Source organism: Eleutherodactylus coqui, chromosome 13, assembly GCF_035609145.1.
Source record: "Eleutherodactylus coqui strain aEleCoq1 chromosome 13, aEleCoq1.hap1, whole genome shotgun sequence".
Classification (NCBI taxonomy): Eukaryota; Metazoa; Chordata; class Amphibia; order Anura; family Eleutherodactylidae; genus Eleutherodactylus; species Eleutherodactylus coqui.
This window is the reverse complement of record NC_089849.1, coordinates 91,205,410-91,229,734: the sequence shown is the minus strand read 5'-3', so window position 1 is coordinate 91,229,734 and position 24,325 is coordinate 91,205,410. Positions and strand designations below refer to the sequence as shown.

The 24,325-nt window shown below is 49.2% G+C and overlaps 1 protein-coding gene across 1 annotated transcript in view; it reads left to right on the top strand.

Annotated features, from left to right (window-relative positions):
- The window catches only part of STX8 (syntaxin 8), a 202,855-nt gene that overhangs the window by 38,433 nt on the left and 140,097 nt on the right, over window positions 1–24,325 (top strand). The window contains exons 5-6 of the mRNA XM_066586661.1: window positions 529–656; window positions 6,143–6,235. Of these exons, the coding sequence (XP_066442758.1) occupies window positions 529–656; window positions 6,143–6,235 (221 nt within the window). The remainder of the gene's footprint in view (window positions 1–528; window positions 657–6,142; window positions 6,236–24,325) is intronic.

Genomic DNA, 24,325 nt, shown 5'->3' with positions numbered 1-24,325 from the left:
CTGGGAAGCTGGATGGAAAGCGGACGGATCCCATTATAGTCAATGGGGTCTGTCCGGCGCGCTTCGTTCCGACCAGAGCCGGAGCTGTTCACCTGCGGGGATTCCCATTTCCTGCTCCCCAAATAGAGCAGGAAAGCGGAACTCGCAGCACAAGTGTGAAATCACCCTAAGACTGATTCCTTATAATCTGCCATCATGGGGATCCAAGGTGCCTGATTATCGCATACTCTGTACCGTCAGATGCCATAATACGCACCCACCAGTGGCTCCTGGACATGTTGCCGTCTACAATGCACGCACCTGAGGAATATGTAAAGTCCCTGATGCTAGCAGTCTAGTGTCAGCATATCTGTGCTTTACTGTCCTCTCCAAGTGTGCTGCCAACATGCCAAGACCAGCCAGTGCCGGGGAGAACCCCGCTGTCATCCTCACCCACCCACCAACCAAGTGCCTGACTCTAAGGTCTTACTCTTGGCTTGTAGGTCATTATGTCCTATTGCATTAATCCCTCCATTATTCTGTAACCAGGTCAAGTCTGATATCTGGCCGAGCTGTGGGACCTTCTCCGTACAACCCGTGGGTGATGGAGGAACCGGAGGAGACTCAAGGTCTTGGCATTGGAGAGTTGAGGCAACACCAGCAGCGGATGATTGCCGGTAACTTGTCGCAGCATGTGATATTATTTGTGCATTCTCGCTGGGGTCCCAGGGCTCAGACCTCCACTGATTATAATTAATGGCCCAAGGAACCAGAAAACCTGTGTAAGGAGCCCATGAGGGAAGGGCAGGTAGCAATCCAACCTCTTTCCTACAATGGTGGATTACGGCGGTCTGCTCCTTTACACATCGGTGGCTGGATTGACATTTATCTAATGTACCTACGGCCAGCTACAAGGGGTGGACAAGAATATGGAAATGCAGAATGAAATGCATTCCTTAAAATTGGTCTCTACATGTCCTATTGAAATATGATTTAGAATCCCAGTGGGGGTAATACAACACAGATGATGCCGGGCAAAAGTGAACATCTGCCCAAACAACAAGGTTTGATTGGTCAGGAGTTTGAGCCACTCCGCTGCTGTTACCAGTTGCTCTCAAATCCACCCAGAGCAGGGCAAGAGGTGAAGTAAACTCCAAATTGGCGGGAAATCTCTCAGCCAAGCAGGGGTCAAAAGAACAGCTTAGTTCTAATGATTAAAACCCCATGCTATTTGTACGGTGTGTCCATATTTGTGTCCATCCCTGTTTAGTGTATCCTGCAGACTGTGGTTGTTTAGGTTGCCTAGAGCAGGGGTCCCCAACCGCCGGGCCGCGGCCCGGGGCCGGGCCGTTGGGTGCTTAGCGCCGGTCCGCGGCACCGCCGGGAACTTTTACTCTAAACACAAGGCCCGCGGGCCGAATCCGGCCCGCTGCCTTGTGCTATGTGGCCCGCGGCGTGCCGACGCCGCTGACCACCGAAGCGATTACCAGCGAGGGCGCCGCAGCTCCCCGCTGGTAATCGCGCTGATGCCGGCGCACACTGACGTCTGTGCAGCCAGGATACTCTTCCCCGAGTCCCCTGCTCATTAGTTCCGCAGGAGAGGACTCGGGGAGGAAGCGTTCCGGGCTGACGTCAGGGCAAGCAGACAGAGAGCGACAGCAGGGAGGAGGTAAGTATATGGGTTGGGGGGCTACTTATTACAGGGGAAGGGGCTGCCAATTACTGGGAGGGCTGGTTATTACTGGGGGCTACTTATTACAGGGGAAGGGGCTGCCTATTACTGGGGGGCTGGTTATTACTGGGGGCTACTTATTACAGGGGAAGGGGCTGCCTATTACTGGGGGGCTGGTTATTACTGGGGGGTGGGGGCTACTTATTACAGGGGAAGGGGCTGCCTATTACTGGGGGGGGGGGGGCTGGTTATTACTGGGGGCTACTTATTACAGGGGAAGGGGCTGCCTATTACTGGGGGGCTGGTTATTACTGGGGGGTGGGGGCTACTTATTACAGGGGAAGGGGCTGCCTATTACTGGGGGGGCTACTTACTACTGGGGGACCTGCTTATTACAGGGGGGAGTGGTTATTACTGGGGGGTTGCTTACTGGGGAGGGGGGAGGGGGTGTGCTTATTACTGGGGGGAGGGCTACTTATTACAGGGGAAGGGGCTGCTTATTACTAGGGGGGGCCTGGTTATTACTGGGGGGTGCTACTTATTACAGGGGAAGGGGCTGCCTATTACTGGGGGGCTGCCTATTACTGGGGGGGGGACCTGCCTATTACTGGAGGGGTTGCTTACTGGGGGGGCTGCTTATTACTGGGGAGGGGGCTGCCTATTACTGGCTGGGGGGACCTGCTTATTACTGGGAGGGGACACCTGCTTATTACAGGGGGAGGGGCTGCTAATTACTGAGAGGTGGGGGCTGTCTATTACTGAGGGATGGGGGCTGTCTATTACTGGGGGGGGGGGGGGGAGATAAATTATATGCTGCCCTATGTGTGTGCTGGGGGGGGGGGGGGGATTATACACTACCCTATGTGTGTACTGCCAGGACATTCTAATGTCATAACTAAATAAGAATGCACTAAACTCCAACCCCCTTCATAACCCCGCCCCCTATAACCAAAGCCCCGCCCATGTCCCGCCCAACCCTGCCGGGCCTTGTAAAAATGGTCTTGCTTGAAGCCGGTCCCTGGTGCCAAAAAGGTTGGGGACCACTGGCCTAGAGTGTTGGCCGTGTCAGTGCATGTGCTGCTGTGCAATAAAACACTTTACATTTCAGGCACAGCTGTTTTACGTCCCTTCCATCAAGACGGCCGTACATGTGAGAGTAGATTGCACAGCGGTCATGCAGCGTTGGATAGAGAGACCTGGGAGAGAAGGCCATGAGGCGCAGGAGCAAGAAAGACAGAATGTTGTGCTGTCTGTACTTTTGTAGAGACTTGGCGGAAACTTTGGGGAAGTTTTTGTAAACTAAATTCGCCAGAATTCTAGCCCAATTTGCACCAAAAAACTGGCGTACTCTCTTTATACCAGATTTTGTAAGTCTCTTAGACACTTTTTACATTTAGAGCAATTCTCACTTTCCCAAGTAGATGTGGAGCGCAAATCTCACACAGAACCAACCTGTGCATCCATCACACTATTATACATGCCTGCTGATTGTATCCATCTGTGGAATTACTTCTTAAGGCCTCGTTCACACGGGCGACACGGCATCTCTGGTCCGTGCGACATCGCCGTGACTTATCGCGGTGATACTGCGACTTTGTAGCGCTACAAAGTCACGTGACTTTGTAGCACCACATGCGAGGACTTTCGGGGGAGGGTTGAAATATAAGCCCTTCCCCGAAAATAAGCTGTAGCTGAAGAAGAAAAAAAACCAAAACACACATACATCACCTGTCCCGCGCTGTCAGCCTAGCCGCATCTTTTCCCCGGGTCCCCGGCAGTGATCTTCTCCTCTTCTGGCCAGGAATTCAAAAATGCCCGCCTCCTGGAAGAACTGGCTGTGATTGGCTGACGTGAAGCCAATCACAGCTAGCGCTCAAGGAATGGCAGTGATTGAACCAATCACAGCCATTCATCGAGTGCTGGCTGTGATTGGCTAAGCGTCAGCCAAGCACAGCCAGCACTCCGTGAATGGCTGTGATTGGTCCAATCATTGCCATTCATCGAGCGCTAGCTGTGATTGGCTAACGTTTAGCCAATCACAGCCAGCGCTTCAAGGAGGTGGGGATTTTTGAATCCCCGTCTAGAGGAGGAGAAGATCACTGCCGGGGACTCGGGGAGAAAAGGTGGCCGGGCTGACTCTCCCCCCAGATTCCTCCACCAAGTGTCGCTCGCTGCTGCAGGTCCCGCATTTACAGCTTCCACTCAGGATGAGAGGAAAAAAAGGTATGGAGAAAATGCTGCGAATTAGGAAAGCTTTTCAAACTAGAAGGTTAATAGTTTATTATTTCAAATAGAAAAATGCACAGTGAATGAAGAAAAGAGAAATGTCAATCCCATCAGTATTTGGTGGGACCTCACTTTGTCTTCACTACAGCATCAATGCTTTTAGGTACACTTGCACACAGTTTATGAAGGAACTCAGCAGGGAGGTTGTTCCAGACCTCTTGGAAAACTGAGCACAAATCTTGTATGGATGTCGGCTCGCTCCAGTCCTTCTGTCTCTTCATGTAATCCCAGACAGACTGAATGATTTGAGATCAGAGCTCTGTGGGGCCAAATTGTCACTTCCAGGACTCCCTGTTCTTCTTTACACTGAAGATAGTTCATAATGACATTGGTAGATGTTTTGACTGCAGAATGACTTTGGAGCCAATCAGACACCTTTATTAATGTACCACTCTCCACCATGCTTCACTGCTGCCTGCAGGCACTCAGTACTGTACCGCTCTCCACCATGCTTCACTGCTGCCTGCAGACACTCATTATTGTACCGCTCTCCACCATGCTTCACTGCTGCCTGAAGACACTCATTATTGTACCGCTCTCCACCATTCTTCACTGCTGCCTGCAGACACTCATTATTGTACCGCTCTTCACCATGCTTCACTGCTGCCTGCAGACACTCATTATTGTACCGCTCTCCACCATGCTTCACTGCTGCCTGCAGACACTCATTATTGTACCGCTCTCCACCATGCTTCACTGCTGCCTGCAGGCACTCAGTATTGTACCGGTCTCCACCATGCTTCACTGCTGCCTGCAGACACTCATTATTGTACCGCTCTCCACTATGCTTCATTTTGTGCTGTGCTCAGTCCTGCCATGGTGTATGACCTGTGAAATAAAAAAAACTGTCTTCCACAACCTCACCTTTTGTAGCAGAGTTTAACTGTTCCTCACCCAGTACTAAAAGCCTCCTACACAACTGCTTCAGTTTCAGTTAATGACTGTATTTCAACCTACATATGAAAATGCTGACCATTATCACCCGCTTGGTATAATTGATTAGTTATACACCTGACTATAATCCTACTAAATCTCTGACTTTCTGCAAGTGTCCCTAGAAGAACTGATGCTGTTTTGAAGACAAAGGATGGTCACACCAAATATTGATGGGATTACATTTCTCTTTTGTTTATTCACTTTTGTGTTTTGTTATTGCCAAAAATAAACTATTAACCCTTCTATTTCTGAAAGCATTCTTACTTTGCAGCATTTTGTCCACACCTGCCTAAACGTGTGCGCAGTGCGGTATGTGTGTGCGTGCGTGTAAACAGGATCCGCTCCATGTTTGAGAGATTCCTGTCTTCTGTGAATAGAGCCGGCCGGCCGGAACAATCCCGGCCCACTTCACTTACATTCACTTGAGTGACCATCGCTCTTATGTTAAGCACCATAGGAGTGATAGTCGAGGCAGTCCCATGTAAAAGTGTCGTAAGAATGAAATCTGCATATGATTACATCTTGTGTTTAGCTGTTACATCATACTCCACTTACATCCAGAGCTGCATTCAGAATTCTGCTAGCTGCCACTTAGAATCTGTCAGACATACATAATAACGCTTATTCACTACTTTATATTTCCAAAGGAAGTACATGCTGTGTGTAGACATTGGACCACCAGGGGGCAGTGGTGAGATATGTGCTTGAGAACACAAGACCAGTAGAATTTTGGATGTGACTGGAGAATCAGATATGATATAAATCAGGAACAGCATAAGACCTGCAAAGTATTTGCATTGTTTGATGCATCAATTTAACTTCATCTTAAAATGACCTTTACCCCCAGGAAGTGGGATATTTTATAGGTAGGTCCCTCTCACCCTACAAGTACTTGGACATAGATCCAGGCAGGGTCTAGACCGAAATATAGCATTATTGGTGATCCTGGTCTACAAAACCCATTTTCATGTACCCTTTTCAGTTCATTGAGTCCCTCATTCAATTTCCTCATCCTTTAGCAAAAGGTCAGCTAGGCGGACTCGGCACATCCAGGCATTGTATTCACTTCTATGGTGCCTCATTAATGCTTCATTTGACCTATGGTGGCGCTGCAGGGATCTGAACAGCAGTCGGGTCCCCCAGATCACTGGAGGTCCCAGATGTGGGACAATGTGCGATTTATTTTTTTTTTTTACCTCGTTTTCAAGGAACCTTTCTATTAAATTGAGTCTTATTAAGTGAATTTCCCATTGTGTGTTCTGTATGCAGAGCAAGACGCTGGCCTGGATGCCCTCTCATCTATTATCTCCCGTCAGAAGCAGATGGGTTACGATATTGGAAATGAACTGGATGAACAAAACGGTGAGTAACAAAGTGTTGTTTCATAGAATTACCTAAAGGGGTTTCCAGTAGAGATGAGCGAGCGTACTCGCTAAGGCAAACTACTCGAGCGAGTAGTGCCTTATGCGAGTTCCTGCCCGCTCGTCTCAAAAGATTCGAGAGCCAGCGGGGGAGAGCGGTGAGTTGCGGGAGGGAGTAGGGGGGAGCGTGGGGGAGAGAGTTTCTCCCCGCCGCTAACCCCCCCCCCCCCCCCCCCCCCCCCCCGCCGACACCCGAATCTTTTGAGACGAGCGGGCAGGTGCTCGCATAGGGCAATACTCGCTCAAGTAGTTTGCCTTAGCGAGTACGCTCGCTCATCTCTAGTTTCCAGGTTACACCAAGAGGTAAACGGGCGCAAATTGGGATACACTTGCTTGGTTTATGACTTCAGTGCTTTTACACATCATCCGGGTCTCTGTGATCCAGCAAGAATCTGAACGGTTATCATTCAGTATAAATGCATGCAACGACTGAACAATGAATGAGAAGTCGTTCGCTTCTCATTCAGTTTCTGAATGCAGAGAATTGAACGACAGAGTGGCCTGTGTGAACAGGCAGTTATCACTTATGAACGACTGCCTGTTTACTGTGAATGGAGATGTGTGGGCTGGAACAATCCCCGGACCATTCCGTCTCAGTTCATTCAGCGATGATCGTTTCTGTGTAAAAGCATAAGAACGACTGTCTCTGGGATGGCCTGTCGGAGATCTGTTGCCTAACAGGTTGTCCTATGTAAAAGCACCATTACAACATGAGCTGCTTGAATTTCAGTTTTATAACCTCCTACATGAGTCTTTACTAATCCAATCACACTTGATGCTAAGTGTAGAAATAGTCAAACTACTAATGACAACCTGTCTGTGTGTGAGTGAGTGGGTTTGTGAGTGACTTACATACTCTGCCCCGATCATATGATGGTGATGTAATCATAGGTCCTTCATCCCCAATGAGAGAGTTACATGCTCCGCGCCTGATCACATGATGGTGACATCATCACTGGTAGGGGATTTGTAGTTTGCTAGTAATCTGCGCAAGACCTTTGGCGACATCACCCTCGTGTGCCGGAGCATGTAAGTCATTTACTTGGAATGAGTTTCACTGTCATGTGATCAGGGGTGGGGCATGATGGTGATGTCATCGCCGTTCCTCTATCTCCAGTGTCATGCTGCTCCTGACTCCTGTTTGTATGTAGCAGAGCTGTGTGTGTGACGTGCATGTAGCAGAGCTGTGTGTGTGACGTGCATGTAGCAGAGCTGTGTGTGTGTGTGACGTGCATGTAGCGAAGCTGTGTGGCGCATCGCAGAAACACTGGTACTATAATTTCCTAATAATCACTATGTCCATACATTAGGCAGCTGGTCTAGCTTTATCCCCAGGATGGCTGCATGGGATTGAAAAGTGACAGCCGCTTGTATGGGCGGAAATCATTGCCACTACCCTTCTCGCACTCCTACTACTCGACAGTGGGTGACAATGAGCGTGTAAAACCGCTCCTCTCAGGGTAAAGAGAATATGAAATCTGAGCTCTATCCTGAGGCATTATGGGACATTTGGAAATAAAAAAGTCACTGATCATACTTGATGACTTCTGAAACAATTTCTCCATCACAAAAGTTACTATCAGTTGAGCATGGAACTTTAAACTCTGCTGAAGTTGGCAGCATAGGGGTTAACCTCATGCATTGGCTGGCATGACGTCATCGCCATGATGTCACTCTCAAACAAACCCCTCGTTTATAAAGGAGAGATTCTCACCAGCTTCCCTGAATCCCGTCTGCTCGTTGCTTGGCCGCTTGCTCTTTTCTTGTCAAGTGGCTGATATTTGCAAGGTGCTTTGTCCTGCGCTGGGTCAAACAGACAAGAAAACAAATCATTTCCTTGCCACAGTAAAAAACAAGGAAAGGTTTTTTTTTTTGTTTTTTTTCTCTTCTTTTTTTTTTTTCCTCGTCCTCTGCCAAAAGCGACACATCTCTGAATGTAAATATTTGTCTCTTGTGAGAATTGCGCTCTGACAAAACAAACACTAAAAGAGTGAGAGAATATTCAATGAACTGTTGCAGGGGCCCCTCCAAACCCCTCTGCTGCAAGGATGCCAGTCGGGTAGTTACTAAGCCCTGCAATACTCGGAGAATACATAGACGTGCCCGTCATGATATGGGTGGCAAGTGTGCGTCACTAGGGACCCGTGAACTCCTACTGGTGCTGCATCTGCCATCCATACAGCGCGGATCCGTATCGCAGGTCGTGTGGATGAGACTGCGCCGTTCTTCCATATGAGCAGACTATCTGCAATTATTTAGCCATTTTTAGCCTGATTAATTAGATCATCAGGAAGTCACCCCCTCTTCATAGAAAGGCATAGTCCGTTCTCTTCTCTGCGGCTCATCATCTTTTAAGCCGTTGCAGCCTTGGAAGACTTGCTTAAGATCAATCATTTGCAACAAGCTCCTAGTGTTCTCATACAGAAACCAGAAGGATATAAAATTTGTAGCAATAGCTTTAAAAATTGATGACCTATCCACAGGCAGTGGTCCACCACCCAGGAACCTGGCTGATCAGCAGTTCACCACTGTCACACTGCATGGAGCAGCAAGCAAATAGCTCTGTATGTTGTGTAGTGGCTAAGCACGGTATTGCAAGAACACCTCCCATTCACATTAATGGATGTTGTGTCTGCAATTCCATATTGGACCACTGTACAGTGTATGGAGCTATTTGCATCCTCCTCTGTACACGGTGACAGCGCTCTGGCGAGCAGCTGATCAGTAAGGGTCCCTGACAGTAGACCCCTGACCTTCAGCTATTGATGATCTCTCCTACAGATAGATCAACAAATGATTTTTAGGAGCTAGAAAAACGCTTTGCCACCATGATGCTTTGCAGTAAGCTACAGCATCCAAGGGCTTCCTAAATAAGTGGGTAGGCCGTACCTGCTTTCTCAGGGCCCTGTCTTTAAAGTCTCCGTAATGCAAAGGAGAAGACTGGATAGCTTGCCATCTAGGGCTGGCAACACCACCAGTTGGAGTATCCTTTGCGTTGGAGGACCATGCATGTCCAAGTATTACATGGAGAGCTTATTGATATCCATTAGATGATATTACAGTTCTTCATTTCCCCCTGTGGTGGCGCTGCAGAGAAATGGAACACTTATTGCTGAATTCCCCCAGATTATAGCTGATCGGGAGATCTTGTGATGAGCTCTTCTTTGGAGGACACATCGAACAAGAAACTGTCCAACGTGGTCAACCCCTAATTAATTGAATCTGTCCGGTTTGCTCCGATTAGCTACAAGAGAAACCCAAGTCTTCTGTCCTGGAGAATCCTTATTTACCCCAGCTTTTCTGCCTGTTTGTCAGCAGTCTATAGGCTTTTTATGACCTTGTGAATTTGACTAGTATACTTTTTTGTAGATTTGTAAAATTTGGGACATGCCAGACAAGCCATGCTCTCCCTTCGCCCTAGCAAGTCTCTGTATATAGCACAACAACTTTACAGTTGGCAGTACTTCCTTGCGGGTCCTTGGGACCAAAAACAAGTCAACCAGTGGGAAAGGTTGCAGTAGGGCGCGCCCAAGGCGTGCGGGAAACGACTCGTATAACGACAGGAACAGTGAAGGTTCAGGCTATGGAGAAAATGGCATAGTTAGAGAAGAATGTTTGGCTCCAGGTCATGACGATTTGCAGCTACGCAAAGGAAGAAGGGATTATTTTCAGATTGGGATGCAGTTTATAGGCACGGCGATGAGAACTTTCTCGGTGACGTCTCCATGGCTTGTCATGCAAGGTCACAGTGATGCTCTTTAAATTCCTCGGGCTTCAAATAACTGTGAATTGTTTTGGGTGGAGCGGTGAGATAAACACGTGTCCGACGTACTTCATTCACAGGCCCTGCATGCCTCCAGCACTAATAAGGTTGCCACTTGGCTCCGCATTAGAGGGAGGAATCCGCCAGCTACACTTGCCACCTGGCTCGGCATTAGCAGACCAGATCCAGCCTGTCAAAGTTTCACATCTGGACGGGAACATTTTTAAAGGTTTCTATCAGACAGGCCTTGTTCTGCGTCTCTCATTATTTACTGAGGTTCCCCATGAGAAAGTCTGGTTGTCGTTTGGAGAAGAATTAAAAAAAAAAAAAAACAACACCGTGCCATATCCATCGAGGAGAAAGGAGTTGGTGAGGAGTCCTGTCTGACACTACCCCGTCACGTGCTGCCACGTCCTCGCCAAAATCGGGAGTAAACACATCGCTGCCCCCTGCAGGAGCAGCGCACACCTCTGCTACTAGCGACCCTGTCCCTTCCACTGTCTGGGATCCTTTTAACCGCTTCCTGTCCAACACTCTACTATTGTAATACAGTTGACAATCCCACGATCACTCACAATCAATAAATAACTCTAATCCCAGCCATTTACCGCCTTAGATGCCACGATCAATGCTAACAGCTGCATCTAAGTGGTTAGTCAGATTGGGTGGGCACCTTCTGTCACCCCCAACCGCCAGCGACACAACTGTTTGTTGCCACGAATACCAGGGTATTAACAGTGAAATCCATCCCTGCTATGCACAGATGTCTAATAGGCTGAATATCAGACTTGCAGTGAAATACATAATACACTGTAATACTCAGGTATTGCAGTTTATGTGGCTGAACCCCTAATTTGACTTTTTGATTAAAAAAAACAAAACAAAAAACTGCAATTCTGACAATGTGTAATTTTTTAAACTGTGTTTACCATGTGGGTAATGTGATATTTTAATTGTTCACACTTATACGATGATCCTGATTATGTTTTTTATTTATTGCTTGGATATTTCTTCTAGAAAAAAATGGGAAAAGTTTTTTTTTGTCCTTTTTGTAATATCTTTTAAAAAATATTTCTCAAGATTTATATCAGTTAATTTTCCTTTTTTTTTTGTTAAAAAAAACAGTGTCCATAGGGGACTTGAACTTGCAATAGTCTAATCACTTGTACAATATACTACAATACTTCAAAATTGCACTTTATAGTACACTCATTGACAAAAAAAAATACTGCACCCAGATAGACATACAAGAGTGCTGCAGAAGTTGTCCTGCGGCTATGTAAGTTGTCCTGCGGCTATGTAAGTTGTCCTGCGGCTATGTAAGTTGTCCTGCGGCTATGTAAGTTGTCCTGCGGCTATGTAAGTTGTCCTGCGGCTATGTAAGTTGTCCTGCGGCTATGTAAGTTGTCCTGCGGCTATGTAAGTTGTCCTGCGGCTATGTACGTTGTCCTGCGGCTATGTACGTTGTCCTGCGGCTATGTACGTTGTCCTGCGGCTATGTACGTTGTCCTGCGGCTATGTACGTTGTCCTGCGGCTATGTACGTTGTCCTGCGGCTATGTACGTTGTCCTGCGGCTATGTACGTTGTCCTGCGGCTATGTACGTTGTCCTGCGGCTATGTCTCGTGCAGTTATGTAAATGATTACAGTTGTGGAACGACTAGACGCTGGTTGTTGCCACCAGAGGCCATAAAAGTGGTTCTCCCGTTGCCTTATAAAAAGCTCTCAGTGGCTCCTTTTGTGTCTTGTACCTCCCTGTTGACTGCTAGTCATGCCTCTACAACGCACTCAAAGATATTTTGTCAAGTTAACGGACTTTGAGAGGAGGGGCGCATCATCAGATTGAGAGAAGCAGGATGGTCGCTGCCATCTAGACCATTCTGACAAGCTGTTGGGAGTAGTTGGGAGTGAACAAGCCCTGGAAGGCCCAGGTGGGTCGCCGGTAGAGAGGATTGTTGGACCCGCTGACTAGCACAGGCAGATCCGATAGTTCCATTGTCCACCGATGAGACACAGGTAGCACCTCCATTACAGAGCCTGGTCTCTGCACAGACCATTGCCAGGTACTTAGCAGAAGGAAATTTGCTGTCCCTACGCCCATTACATGTCCAGCCATTACCACCCAACACCATTGCCTTCGTTTGTAGTGATATCGGGAGCAAGAATGATTACAACGATGCCAAATGTATAAAGTTTTTTTTTTTGTTTTACTTAATTTGCAGACTAGTTGTGTCCGACTCTTGGATACTCTGTAGGCCGCTCCCCTCCATGCTTCCCTATTCTCTACGGCTGCTTTCAGTTGCCTAATGCCCATCCCCGTGTCCTCCTTGATGGTGTCCAGCCACGTGTCTTGTGTCTTCCCCGCTTCCTTTTACCACTGACCATTCCAAGTAGGGTCTCTTTCCAGCGACATCACGTGTCCGAAGTACGTCAGCCTCCGTCTCGTGATCTTGCCTTCAGGGACACCTCTTGGTTGATATGGTCCAGTGGGGCTTTGTTGGTGACCCTCACTGTCCAGGGGATTCGTAGACGTTTTCTCCAGCACCACAGCTTGAAAGCGTCCATTTTTCTTCTGTCTGCTCTCCTTAATGTCCATGACTCACAGCAGACATTGAGGATAACAGACAGAAGAAGAATATAATGACAGTGTTTTACCGCCATGGGAGCCGGCGATGAGGCAGATATTGCCAGGTATGGGGTTGCATATGTATCGTCACCCATACTCAATGTATTTGTATGGACAGCGTTGAATATACAACCTATAGAGAACAGGAGAGCTTTCCGAGCGTAATACGCGGTGACATATCTTGCGCACTTGGACCAGTTTACAACAATTAGGGTTTCTTTAGAATACAAGGTATATAATAAGACATTCCCTAACATAGATTCAGCTTTTTTACACCAGTCTGTCAGTCTGCACTTCTCCGTCTCCACCGCTGTGTCTCTAGCGTTCTCTGCCGCTCTGTCTCCCCTACTCAGAACACTGAGTGCAGCTCTGGAGTATAAGACAGGATGTAACTGAAGATCAGTACAAGATAAGCAATAAGTATGTACACAGTGAGGGTGGTTTCATATCTGTACTTGGGGTTCCATTTTCCTGATCCATTCGGGAAGCAGGAAAGGGGAATCCCCGCGGCCGAACAGAACCCAACAACTATGGATGAACTCCATTGACTATAAAGATGTCCGCTCACTTTCCACTTATCTGCTCAGCTTCTAGACGGAAGAAAAAGAGCAGCATACGGCACTTTCTCTTCTGGGCTTTTGAGCCACATCTGCAACAGAACCTCCAACAGGTAGTTCCAATGCAGATGTGGAACCGGCCTTAGTACTCTGGACGATGAGTATGGGTGGTGTCACCTCCGCGTTGGCACCTCCGGGCAGAGGTTCTGCCACAGATCTGGCTCAGAATACTTCTCTTCTTCCAGTAGAATCATAGACTAGTGGAGCTGAAAGGGACCTCCAGGGTCATCTGGACCACCCCCCCCCCCCCCCCCCGTATTCTGGGTCTGATCTACGGCAGAACCTCTGAATGAAGTTTCCGACGTGTATATGAAACCACCCTTAGACCTCCTGCAGACGGGCGGAAATTCCATTTCCGTATTACATAATGCAATCCTATGCACACAGCCGCGATTTGACTGCCTGAAAACACGTGCGGAAGAGAAATCGCGGCATGTCCTATATCTCTGCGGGCCCGCACAGAGACCCGCACAGAAATGTCCGTAGTGACGCGCCGGCTCCGCTCTGTGCATGCGCTGGCTAAGCGGCAGTCAGCAAATAGAAAAGCGGAGGAGACGTGGGAGCAGGTGAGCCGCAGCGGTCACTGCAGGGGCACGGGTCGGATCCTGCTGCAGGAATTCAGGATAAGTAATGTATGTACACAGTGACCCCACCAGCAGAATGAGTGCAGCTCTGGAGTATAATACAGGATGTAACTCAGGATCAGTACAGGATAAGTAATGTAATGTATGTACACAGTGACCCCACCAGCAGAATGAGTGCAGCTCTGGAGTATAATACAGGATGTAACTCAGGATCAGTACAGGAGAAGTAATGTATGTACACAGTGACCCCACCAGCAGAATAGTGAGTGCAGCTCTGGAGTATAACACAGGATGTAACTCTGGATCAGTACAGGATAAGTAATATATGTACACAGTTACTCCACCAGCAGAATAGTGAGTGCAGCTCTGGAGTATAATACAGGATGTAACTCTGGATCAGTACAGGATAAGTAATATATGTACACAGTTACTCCACCAGCAGAATAGTGAGTGCAGCTCTGGAGTATAATACAGGATGTAACTCTGGATCAGTACAGGATAAGTAATGTATGTATACAGTGACTCCACTAGCAGAATAGTGAGTGCAGCTCTGGAGTATAATACAGGATGTAACTCAGGATCAGTACAGGATAAGTAATGTATGTACACAGTGACTCCACCAGCAGAATAGTGAGTGCAGCTCTGGAGTATAATACAGGATGTAACTCAGGATCAGTACAGGATAAGTAATGTATGTACAGAGTGACTCCACTACCAGCTGAATAGTGAGTGCAGCTCTGGAGTATAATACAGGCTGTAACTCAGAATCAGTACAGGATAAGTAATCTATGTACACAGTGACTCCAGCAGCAGAATAGTGAGTGCAGCTCTGGAGTATAATACAGGATGTAACTCTGGATCAGTACAGGATAAGTAATGTATGTACACAGTGACTCCAGCAGCAGAATAGTGAGTGAAGCTCTGGAGTATAATACAGGATGTAACTCAGGATCAGTACAGGATAAGTAATGTATGTACACAGTGACTCCACTAGCAGAACAGTGAGTGCAGCTCTGGAGTATAATACAGGATGTAACTCAGGATCAGTATAGGATAAGTAATGTATGTACACAGTGACTCCACCAGCAGAACAGTGAGTGAAGCTCTGGAGTATAATACAGGATATAACTCAGGATCAGTATAGGATAAGTAATGTATGTACACAGTGACTCCACTACCAGCTGAATAGTGAGTGCAGCTCTGGAGTATAATACAGGCTGTAATTCAAAATCAATGCCAGATAAGTAACAACATACACTTTAAAGTTAGAATACGATGCAAATAGCTTTTTCTTGAGATAGCTTTATAAAATGCAGGGGCAGGAGGAGGAATCCTAAGTGCAGTAAGACCAGTATGCTGCTCCGTCCCTGTATGCCGTTTTTTTTTCTTTATGCGTTTTATTTATGCAAGGTTTTCTTTCCTAAATTTCATGCCGCCAAAACTTGATGTTTCCATATTAGTTTTCCACCTTTAGATGAAGTGAGGTTAATAATAAAATGGATTATAGGGTTTCTTTTCCGATTCTTTAAAAACTTAAAATCACCCAATTTTATTCCCTTAAGAGAAACCTTTAGATTAGGTAAATCTGTATTTGTTGGGGGTTCCTTGCTGTGATTTTTTTTAACCCTTTTTCCAATCCACTGTCTGAAGTCCAAAGACATTCTGATTGAAGGCTGTGCAGCTCCGATGTCGGAAGACAACCGGCAGGGTATTCTTACTGTATTATACTGCTCGCTGTGTTGTCGGCGGCCTCTCCAGCATGTCCAATACTGCAGTATTGGCTCTAGCCAGCAGATGGTGCCATTGTAAAATGGCAGAAAGAGAAAGTCCCCCTAGGAAACCCTGAATCTAAAATTGGATTGCAAATGATTAATGCTTCATGGCAGCAAAATATAGTATTTTACAGTAATTTTCATAAGAAAAAATTGCTACTGAAAACTTTGAGCAAAGGGGTGATTAAAAATGGAACCTGCATTTAAAACGTAATGTGATTTTTGTCTGGTTTCCCTAGTGGAGGGGGTCTCTGCTGGGATCCCCTAATACTGTGACCTACACCGCACTAGACAGCGTAACCCATTTCATATGGCGTGTAACAGACTTGGCCATGGAGGTAAAGGGCAATCTCTGAGTGACAGTAAGACCGTGCCGCTATAATAACTGCGACCGCATCAGGGGAACATTGTCATTAGGGACCATATAGCGACTGCAAAAAAAAAAATCTTAAAACTTGCTTTGCCCCATCTTTCTATGGCTGCAACAACCCGATATCAACTGATGGACAGACCTAATTTAGGATCAGGAGCTATTAGTACTGTTGCTATGGCTACCAGTCTTTCTACAAACAAATTAACATCAAATGTATGTTTGTATGTGTGTGTATATATGTATACAGGGTTAGGCTGGTCTCACACGACCGGATTTGTATTGCAAATTCTGCGATCGCCGTTTGCACGGTAAAACGTGGGCACTGAAAGGCATGAGCTTTCGCTTTTTCCTTCATACTTGCGGAATAAAAATCGCAGCATGCTTTGTTTTGCCGTGGAATCTGTGCAGACGGCCTCCATTGAAGTCAATGAAGGCTATCCGGCCCGCAGCCCATACACAATTAAAGGGGTTTTCTAGTTAAATACCATTGATGAGATCATCAACAGTTGATCGGTGGGGGTCCGCCGCTCGGGACCGCGACTGATCAGCTTGAGCGGGTGCATGTAGTGGCCAGCGCTTGTAACTGCAGGCACGGCTCCCGTTGATTTAAGTGAGTGCTGTGCCTGCAGTTACAAGCACCGGCCACTATATGGAGGTCGGCGCAATGGCTTCTGCTCCGACCTCTGTGTTACTGCGGCGTTGACAGCATACGCCCACGCAGCTGATCAATCAGGGTCCAGAGGGATGAAACCCAACCGATCAACTATTGATGATCTATCCAGATGATAGCTCATCAATGGTATTTCCCAGAAAAATTCCTTTTGCATCATGTATGGGCTGCGGGTACTCTCGTCATCGCTAAGCGACGGCTCAGGAAATACAAAGAAAACCACGCATGACCACCTGCGAGCCTCCGCTGTCATCCACAGTACAGTTTAGGGAGGTACACAGGGTCACCAGCCAGGGTCACAGCCGGAATCCGCTATGGGCCTCCCATATGCAGAATCCGACCCGTCCATGTGAACCTGGCCTTATTCAAAAGGAAGTAGCAGATTTGGGGATTAATTGCAAACAAACTGTAAAAGAGATGCACACAATCCACACATCACGGAAAAGTTTATGACCTACCAGTAAGTTCCATTTTTCGCCACACGGCAGCGCTGCGTGTCTCGTTCACAGTTTTATGGTCCCTGATATGTGTATGTATATGTAACCGTGTACAACAATTTTTCTGTGCTACTCGTGAATTTGCTTGCGACAAGGCAGCTGTTTTTGGAATCTAATTCGGAATTCACTTTGCACTTGAACAAAGGATTAACACTTCGCAAACTCAAGCGCATAAAGCAAATCCTCCTATGGGGTCGCTGTTTCCCTATAAACTGTAAACAAAAAGGAAGCAGCGCTGCCGTATGGCAGAAAATGGAACTTACTGGTGTGTCATAAAAATACTTTGAACATTCCTCTTTTCAGTGATGTGCGGATTGTGTCCCTCTCTTTTGTAGTATGTTTCTAAATATATCCGCAAATCGGCTCTTATATTAATTTTTGCCCCAAAAGAGGCAGTAGGTATTTTTGGGGAGGTCTTATTATACTTACCTAGCAGGCTGCTTGCTGCAGTCCTCAGCCGCCTACAGAAGATCGCTTCCTGGTAATGGGATTCATAAAGCCCGCCTCCAGGAAGCGATGGCTCTGATTGGTTCTCAAGCCCTGTTTAGCCAATCAATGCAGCAATCGGTGAACCAGTCACAGCCATCGCATTGCGGAGGCTGGATTTATGAATTGGCTCATCCGTAGGGCATTGATTAGCCATTTCATAAATCCTGCCTCCACAACGCGATGGTTTGTGCCTATTTCTTGAGCGCTTGATGAACCAATCACAGCCATCGCACTGGTTCATCAAGCTCTGCATTGATTGGTTCTCGAGCGCTGCTCAGCTAATCAGAGCTATCGCTTCTTGGAGGCAGGATTTATGAATCCCGTAACCAGGAAGAGATCTTATTTTGGCGTCCGAGGACTGCGCCAAGCACGCTAGAGCTTTGTAGAGCAGCGGGAGGACCCGGACTGACCCTGGTAGGTAATGTATTGCTTTTTTTATGTAATGCAGCTAGGGCTTACTTTTTGGGTAGGGCTTATATTTCAAGCTTCCTGAAAAATCAGGGTAGGGCTTATATTCAGGGAAACAGGGCAGTAGACTTGTCTTGCCATATAACATTGAATGCAGTGTGCTCTCATGCTTATTTGCTCCACTATTCTGCTTCCTCAAGAGAACAGTCATTGTTTCCCGAGATGTTGGATCATCAAGGACTGCGACTTGGCACTCTCTTGATACTTTTTTTTTCTTTTCAATTTCTGGCATCACCTGTTAAGTGCCCTTTTTCTGAGAACACTCCGAGAACAATGCAGTGACATCGTGATATGATCCTTTCCTTGGCATCGGCTTGGTGTGGCTCCTTGTTACCTGGCACAGCGGAATCCCGGGAGACGGGTGCGCGACAAGAAGCTTGAATAAGCCTCAGAGAAAGGAGAGCTGACCTTTTTAATTTCATAATACGACATATACAAGTTTGAGACCAGCGGAGACAATAGCCTGCTCCATTTACTGGGGCTGAAAATAGCAGATTTTGTTCCGTTGACAGCTTTCGTATTGAGGATTAGGCTCCAACTGATGCATTTTTAATAGACCCACGGGTTGCCTTTCTGAACTTAAAGGAGTCCTTCCGGACCTGTTATTTTTCTCTCTGTGTGTGGCTTGATGATAATTGGATTATATATGTAGAGATCACAGATGCTTGCCAATAAAAATTAGCAGCACTAATTGAACAAGCTGCGGGGCGAGGGACTGCGGTAAGAAGTGTAAAAGTCCAGTTGTGTGTTCTTGCACAGTAAGAAGAGAGAGCAGTGATGTCACAGCCCTGTGAATGCCCTGATGATGACATCATTGATGCCCCTTCTCTGTCCAGGGAGGGTGTGGGATTGCTGCAGTGCTAAACCTGTTTCTAGTTATGCACATGCGACCATAAAGCTGGATCCTACGGTAATGTGGGGGAACGGGAGATGATATTGTTGTCCGCAGTGCGTACCCTGGGATCCGGCAGGAGAGTGGGAGGGAAAGGACTTGATGTGGCTTTTTATGTTCCTTTGCCTTCTGTAGTCTGACTATAGATTGGTTAGTCTGATTTATAGGGTGACAGCACAATGACACACTGAGGGTGACAGCACAGTGACACACTGACACGGAGGGTGACGGCAGAATGACACACTGATACGGAAGGTGACGGCACAATGACACACTGATACGGAAGGTGACGGCACAATGACACACTGATACGGAAGGTGACGGCACAATGACACACTGATACGGAAGGTGACTGCACAATGACACACTGACACTGAGGTGACAGCACACTGACACACTGACACGGAGGGTGACAGCACACTGACACGGAGGGTGACAGCACACTGACACGGAGGGTGACAGCACACTGACACGGAGGGTGACAGCACACTGACACGGAGGGTGACAGCACACTGAGACGGAGGGTGACCGCACACTGACACACTGACACTGAAGGTGACGGCACAGTGACACACTGACACTGAGGGTGACGGCACAGTGACACACTGACACTGAGGGTGACGGCACAGTGACACACTGACACTGAGGGTGACGGCACAGTGACACACTGACACTGAGGGTGACGGCACAGTGACACACTGACACTGAGGGTGACGGCACAGTGACACACTGACACTGAGGGTGACGGCACAGTGACACACTGACACTGAGGGTGACGGCACAGTGACACACTGACACTGAGGGTGACGGCACAGTGACACACTGACACTGAGGGTGACGGCACAGTGACACACTGACACTGAGGGTGACGGCACAGTGACGCACTGACACTGAGGGTGACGGCACAGTGACGCACTGACACTGAGGGTGACGGCACAGTGACGCACTGACACTGAGGGTGACGGCACAGTGACGCACTGACACTGAGGGTGACGGCACAGTGACGCACTGACACAGAGGGTGACGGCACAGTGACACACTGAGACTGAGGGGGACGGCACAATGACACACTGAGACTGAGGGGGACAGCACAATGACACACTGAGACTGAGGGGGACAGCACAATGACACACTGACACGGAGGGTGACAGCACAATGACACACTGACACGGAGGGTGACAGCACACTGACACGGAGGGTGACAGCACACTGACACGGAGGGTGACAGCACACTGACACGGAGGGTGACAGCACACTGACACGGAGGGTGACAGCACACTGACACGGAGGGTGACAGCACACTGACACGGAGGGTGACAGCACACTGACACGGAGGGGGACAGCACACTGACACACTGACACGGAGGGGGACAGCACACTGACACACTGAGACTGAGGGGGACGGCACAGTGACACACTGAGACTGAGGGGGACGGCACACTGACGCACTGAGACTGAGGGGGACGGCACACTGACGCACTGAGACTGAGGGGGACGGCACACTGACGCACTGAGACTGAGGGGGACGGCACACTGACGCACTGAGACTGAGGGGGACGGCACACTGACGCACTGAGACTGAGGGGGACGGCACACTGACGCACTGAGACTGAGGGGGACGGCACACTGACGCACTGAGACTGAGGGGGACGGCACACTGACGCACTGAGACTGAGGGGGACGGCACACTGACGCACTGAGACTGAGGGGGACGGCACACTGACGCACTGAGACTGAGGGGGACGGCACACTGACGCACTGAGACTGAGGGGGACGGCACACTGACGCACTGAGACTGAGGGGGACGGCACACTGACGCACTGAGACTGAGGGGGACGGCACACTGACGCACTGAGACTGAGGGGGACGGCACACTGACGCACTGAGACTGAGGGGGACGGCACACTGACGCACTGAGACTGAGGGGGACGGCACACTGACGCACTGAGACTGAGGGGGACGGCACACTGACGCACTGAGACTGAGTGGGACGGCGCAATGACGCACTGACACTGAGGGTGACGACGCAATGACACACTGACACTGAGGGTGACGACGCAATGACACACTGACACTGAGGGTGACGGCGCAATGACACACTGACACGGAAGGTGACGGCACAATGACACACTGATAGGAAAGGTGACGGCACAATGACACACTGACACGGAGGGGGACAGCACAATGACACGCTGAGGGTGACGGCACAGTGACACACTGATACGGAAGGTGACGGCACAGTGACACACTGATACAGAGGGTGACGGCACAGTGACACACTGACACTGAGGGTGACGGCACAGTGACACACTGAGGGTGACGGCACAGTGACACACTGAGGGTGACGGCACAGTGACACACTGAGGGTGACGGCACAGTGACACACTGAGGGTGACGGCACAGTGACACACTGAGGGTGACGGCACAGTGACACACTGAGGGTGACGGCACAGTGACACACTGAGGGTGACGGCACAGTGACACACTGAGGGTGACGGCACAGTGACACACTGAGGGTGACGGCACAGTGACACACTGAGGGTGACGGCACAGTGACACACTGAGGGTGACGGCACAGTGACACACTGAGGGTGACGGCACAGTGACACACTGAGGGTGACGGCACAGTGACACACTGAGGGTGACGGCACAGTGACACACTGAGGGTGACGGCACAGTGACACACTGAGGGTGACGGCACAGTGACACACTGACACTGAGGGTGACGGCACAGTGACACACGGACACTGAGGGTGACGGCACAGTGACACACTGACACGGAAGGTGACGGCACAATGACACACTGACACGGAAGGTGACGGCACAGTGACACACTGAGGGTGACGGCACAGTGACACACTGAGGGTGACGGCACAGTGACACACTGAGGGTGACGGCACAGTGACACACTGACACTGAGGGTGACGGCACAGTGACACACTGACACTGAGGGTGACGGCACAGTGACACACTGACACTGAGGGTGACGGCACAGTGACACACTGACACGGAAGGTGACGGCACAATGACACACTGACACGGAAGGTGACGGCACAATGACACACTGACACTGAGGGTGACGGCACAATGACACACTGACACTGAGGGTGACGGCACAATGACACACGGAGGGTGACGGCACAGTGACACACTGACACGGAAGGTGACGGCACAATGACACACTGACACTGAGGGTGACGGCACAATGACACACTGACACTGAGGGTGACGGCACAATGACACACGGAGGGTGACGGCACAATGACACACTGACACGGAAGGTGACGGCACAATGACACACTGACACTGAGGGTGACGGCACAATGACACACACACACTGAGGGTGACGGCACAGTGACACACTGAGGGTGACGGCACAGTGACACACTGAGGGTGACGGCACAGTGACACACTGAGGGTGACGGCACAGTGACACACTGAGGGTGACGGCACAGTGACACACTGACACTGAGGGTGACGGCACAGTGACACACTGACACTGAGGGTGACGGCACAGTGACACACTGACACTGAGGGTGACGGCACAGTGACACACTGACACTGAGGGTGACGGCACAGTGACACACTGACACTGAGGGTGACGGCACAATGACACAATGACACACTGAGGGTGACGGCACAATGACACACTGAGGGTGACGGCACAGTGACACACTGAGGGTGACGGCACAGTGACACACTGACACGGAGGGTGACGGCACAGTGACACACTGACACTGAGGGTGACGGCACAGTGACACACTGACACTGAGGGTGACGGCACAGTGACACACTGACACTGAGGGTGACGGCACAGTGACACACTGACACTGAGGGTGACGGCACAGTGACACACTGACACTGAGGGTGACGGCACAGTGACACACTGACACTGAGGGTGACGGCACAGTGACACACTGACACTGAGGGTGACGGCACAGTGACACACTAACACTGAGGGTGACGGCACAGTGACACACTGAGGGTGACGGCACAGTGACACACTGAGGGTGACGGCACAGTGACACACTGAGGGTGACGGCACAGTGACACACTGAGGGTGACGGCACAGTGACACACTGAGGGTGACGGCACAGTGACACACTGAGGGTGACGGCACAGTGACACACTGAGGGTGACGGCACAGTGACACACTGAGGGTGACGGCACAGTGACACACTGAGGGTGACGGCACAGTGACACACTGAGGGTGACGGCACAGTGACACACTGAGGGTGACGGCACAGTGACACACTGAGGGTGACGGCACAGTGACACACTGAGGGTGACGGCACAATGACACACTGAGGGTGACGGCACAATGACACACTGACACGGAGGGTGACGGCACAATGACACACGGAGGGTGACGGCACAGTGACACACTGACACGGAGGGTAACGGCACAGTGACACACTGACACGGAGGGTGACGGCACAGTGACACACTGACACGGAGGGTGACGGCACAGTGACACACTGACACGGAGGGTGACGGCACAGTGACACACTGACACGGAGGGGGACGGCACAGTGACACAGTGACACTGAGGGGGACGGCACAATGACACAGTGACACTGAGGGGGACGGCACAATGACACACTGAGGGCGACGGGACAATGACACACTGAGGGCGACGGGACAATGACACACTGAGGGCGACGGCACAATGACACACTGAGGGCGACGGCACAATGACACACTGAGGGCGACGGCACAATGACACGCTGACACTGAGGGCGACGGCACAATGACACAGACTAAGCTGCTACTTCCGGATAATGGCCCCTCTCTGTCCTTTTTGGTTCTAATCCTGAAATCTGTCGAGACGTCTTCTAACCAATTATTACTTCCCACAGACTAAATTTCTGGGAACAACTCAAAATATTGGCCTTTGTTTTATGGAGGTCCTGTCTGAACATTAATCTACACCAGCGAGTCCTGCGCTAGACAACATTTTGGCCAACTTCATGTGTCCAGTACACATATCTATTAATGAGATTTTAATTAAAAAACTTTTTATTAGGCCCATAAATATGTAATAAATTACTGGTATATTGTAAATCCCACTTGTAGAAAGAGGGGTCAGCCTTACTCTGACCACAAAACCGTTTCCTCAGGAAGGAGAATAGGTTTGGGATTTACGCGGTTTTATTAGTGGCTCACAACTTTAATATCCTACAAGTTTGTTCAGAAGTTCAGTGTCAGCTGCAGCAAATCCTCTGCATCCTCCGCTCGTGGACACCTCGCTGACTAATGAAAGCTGGGATCTGCAGCCATC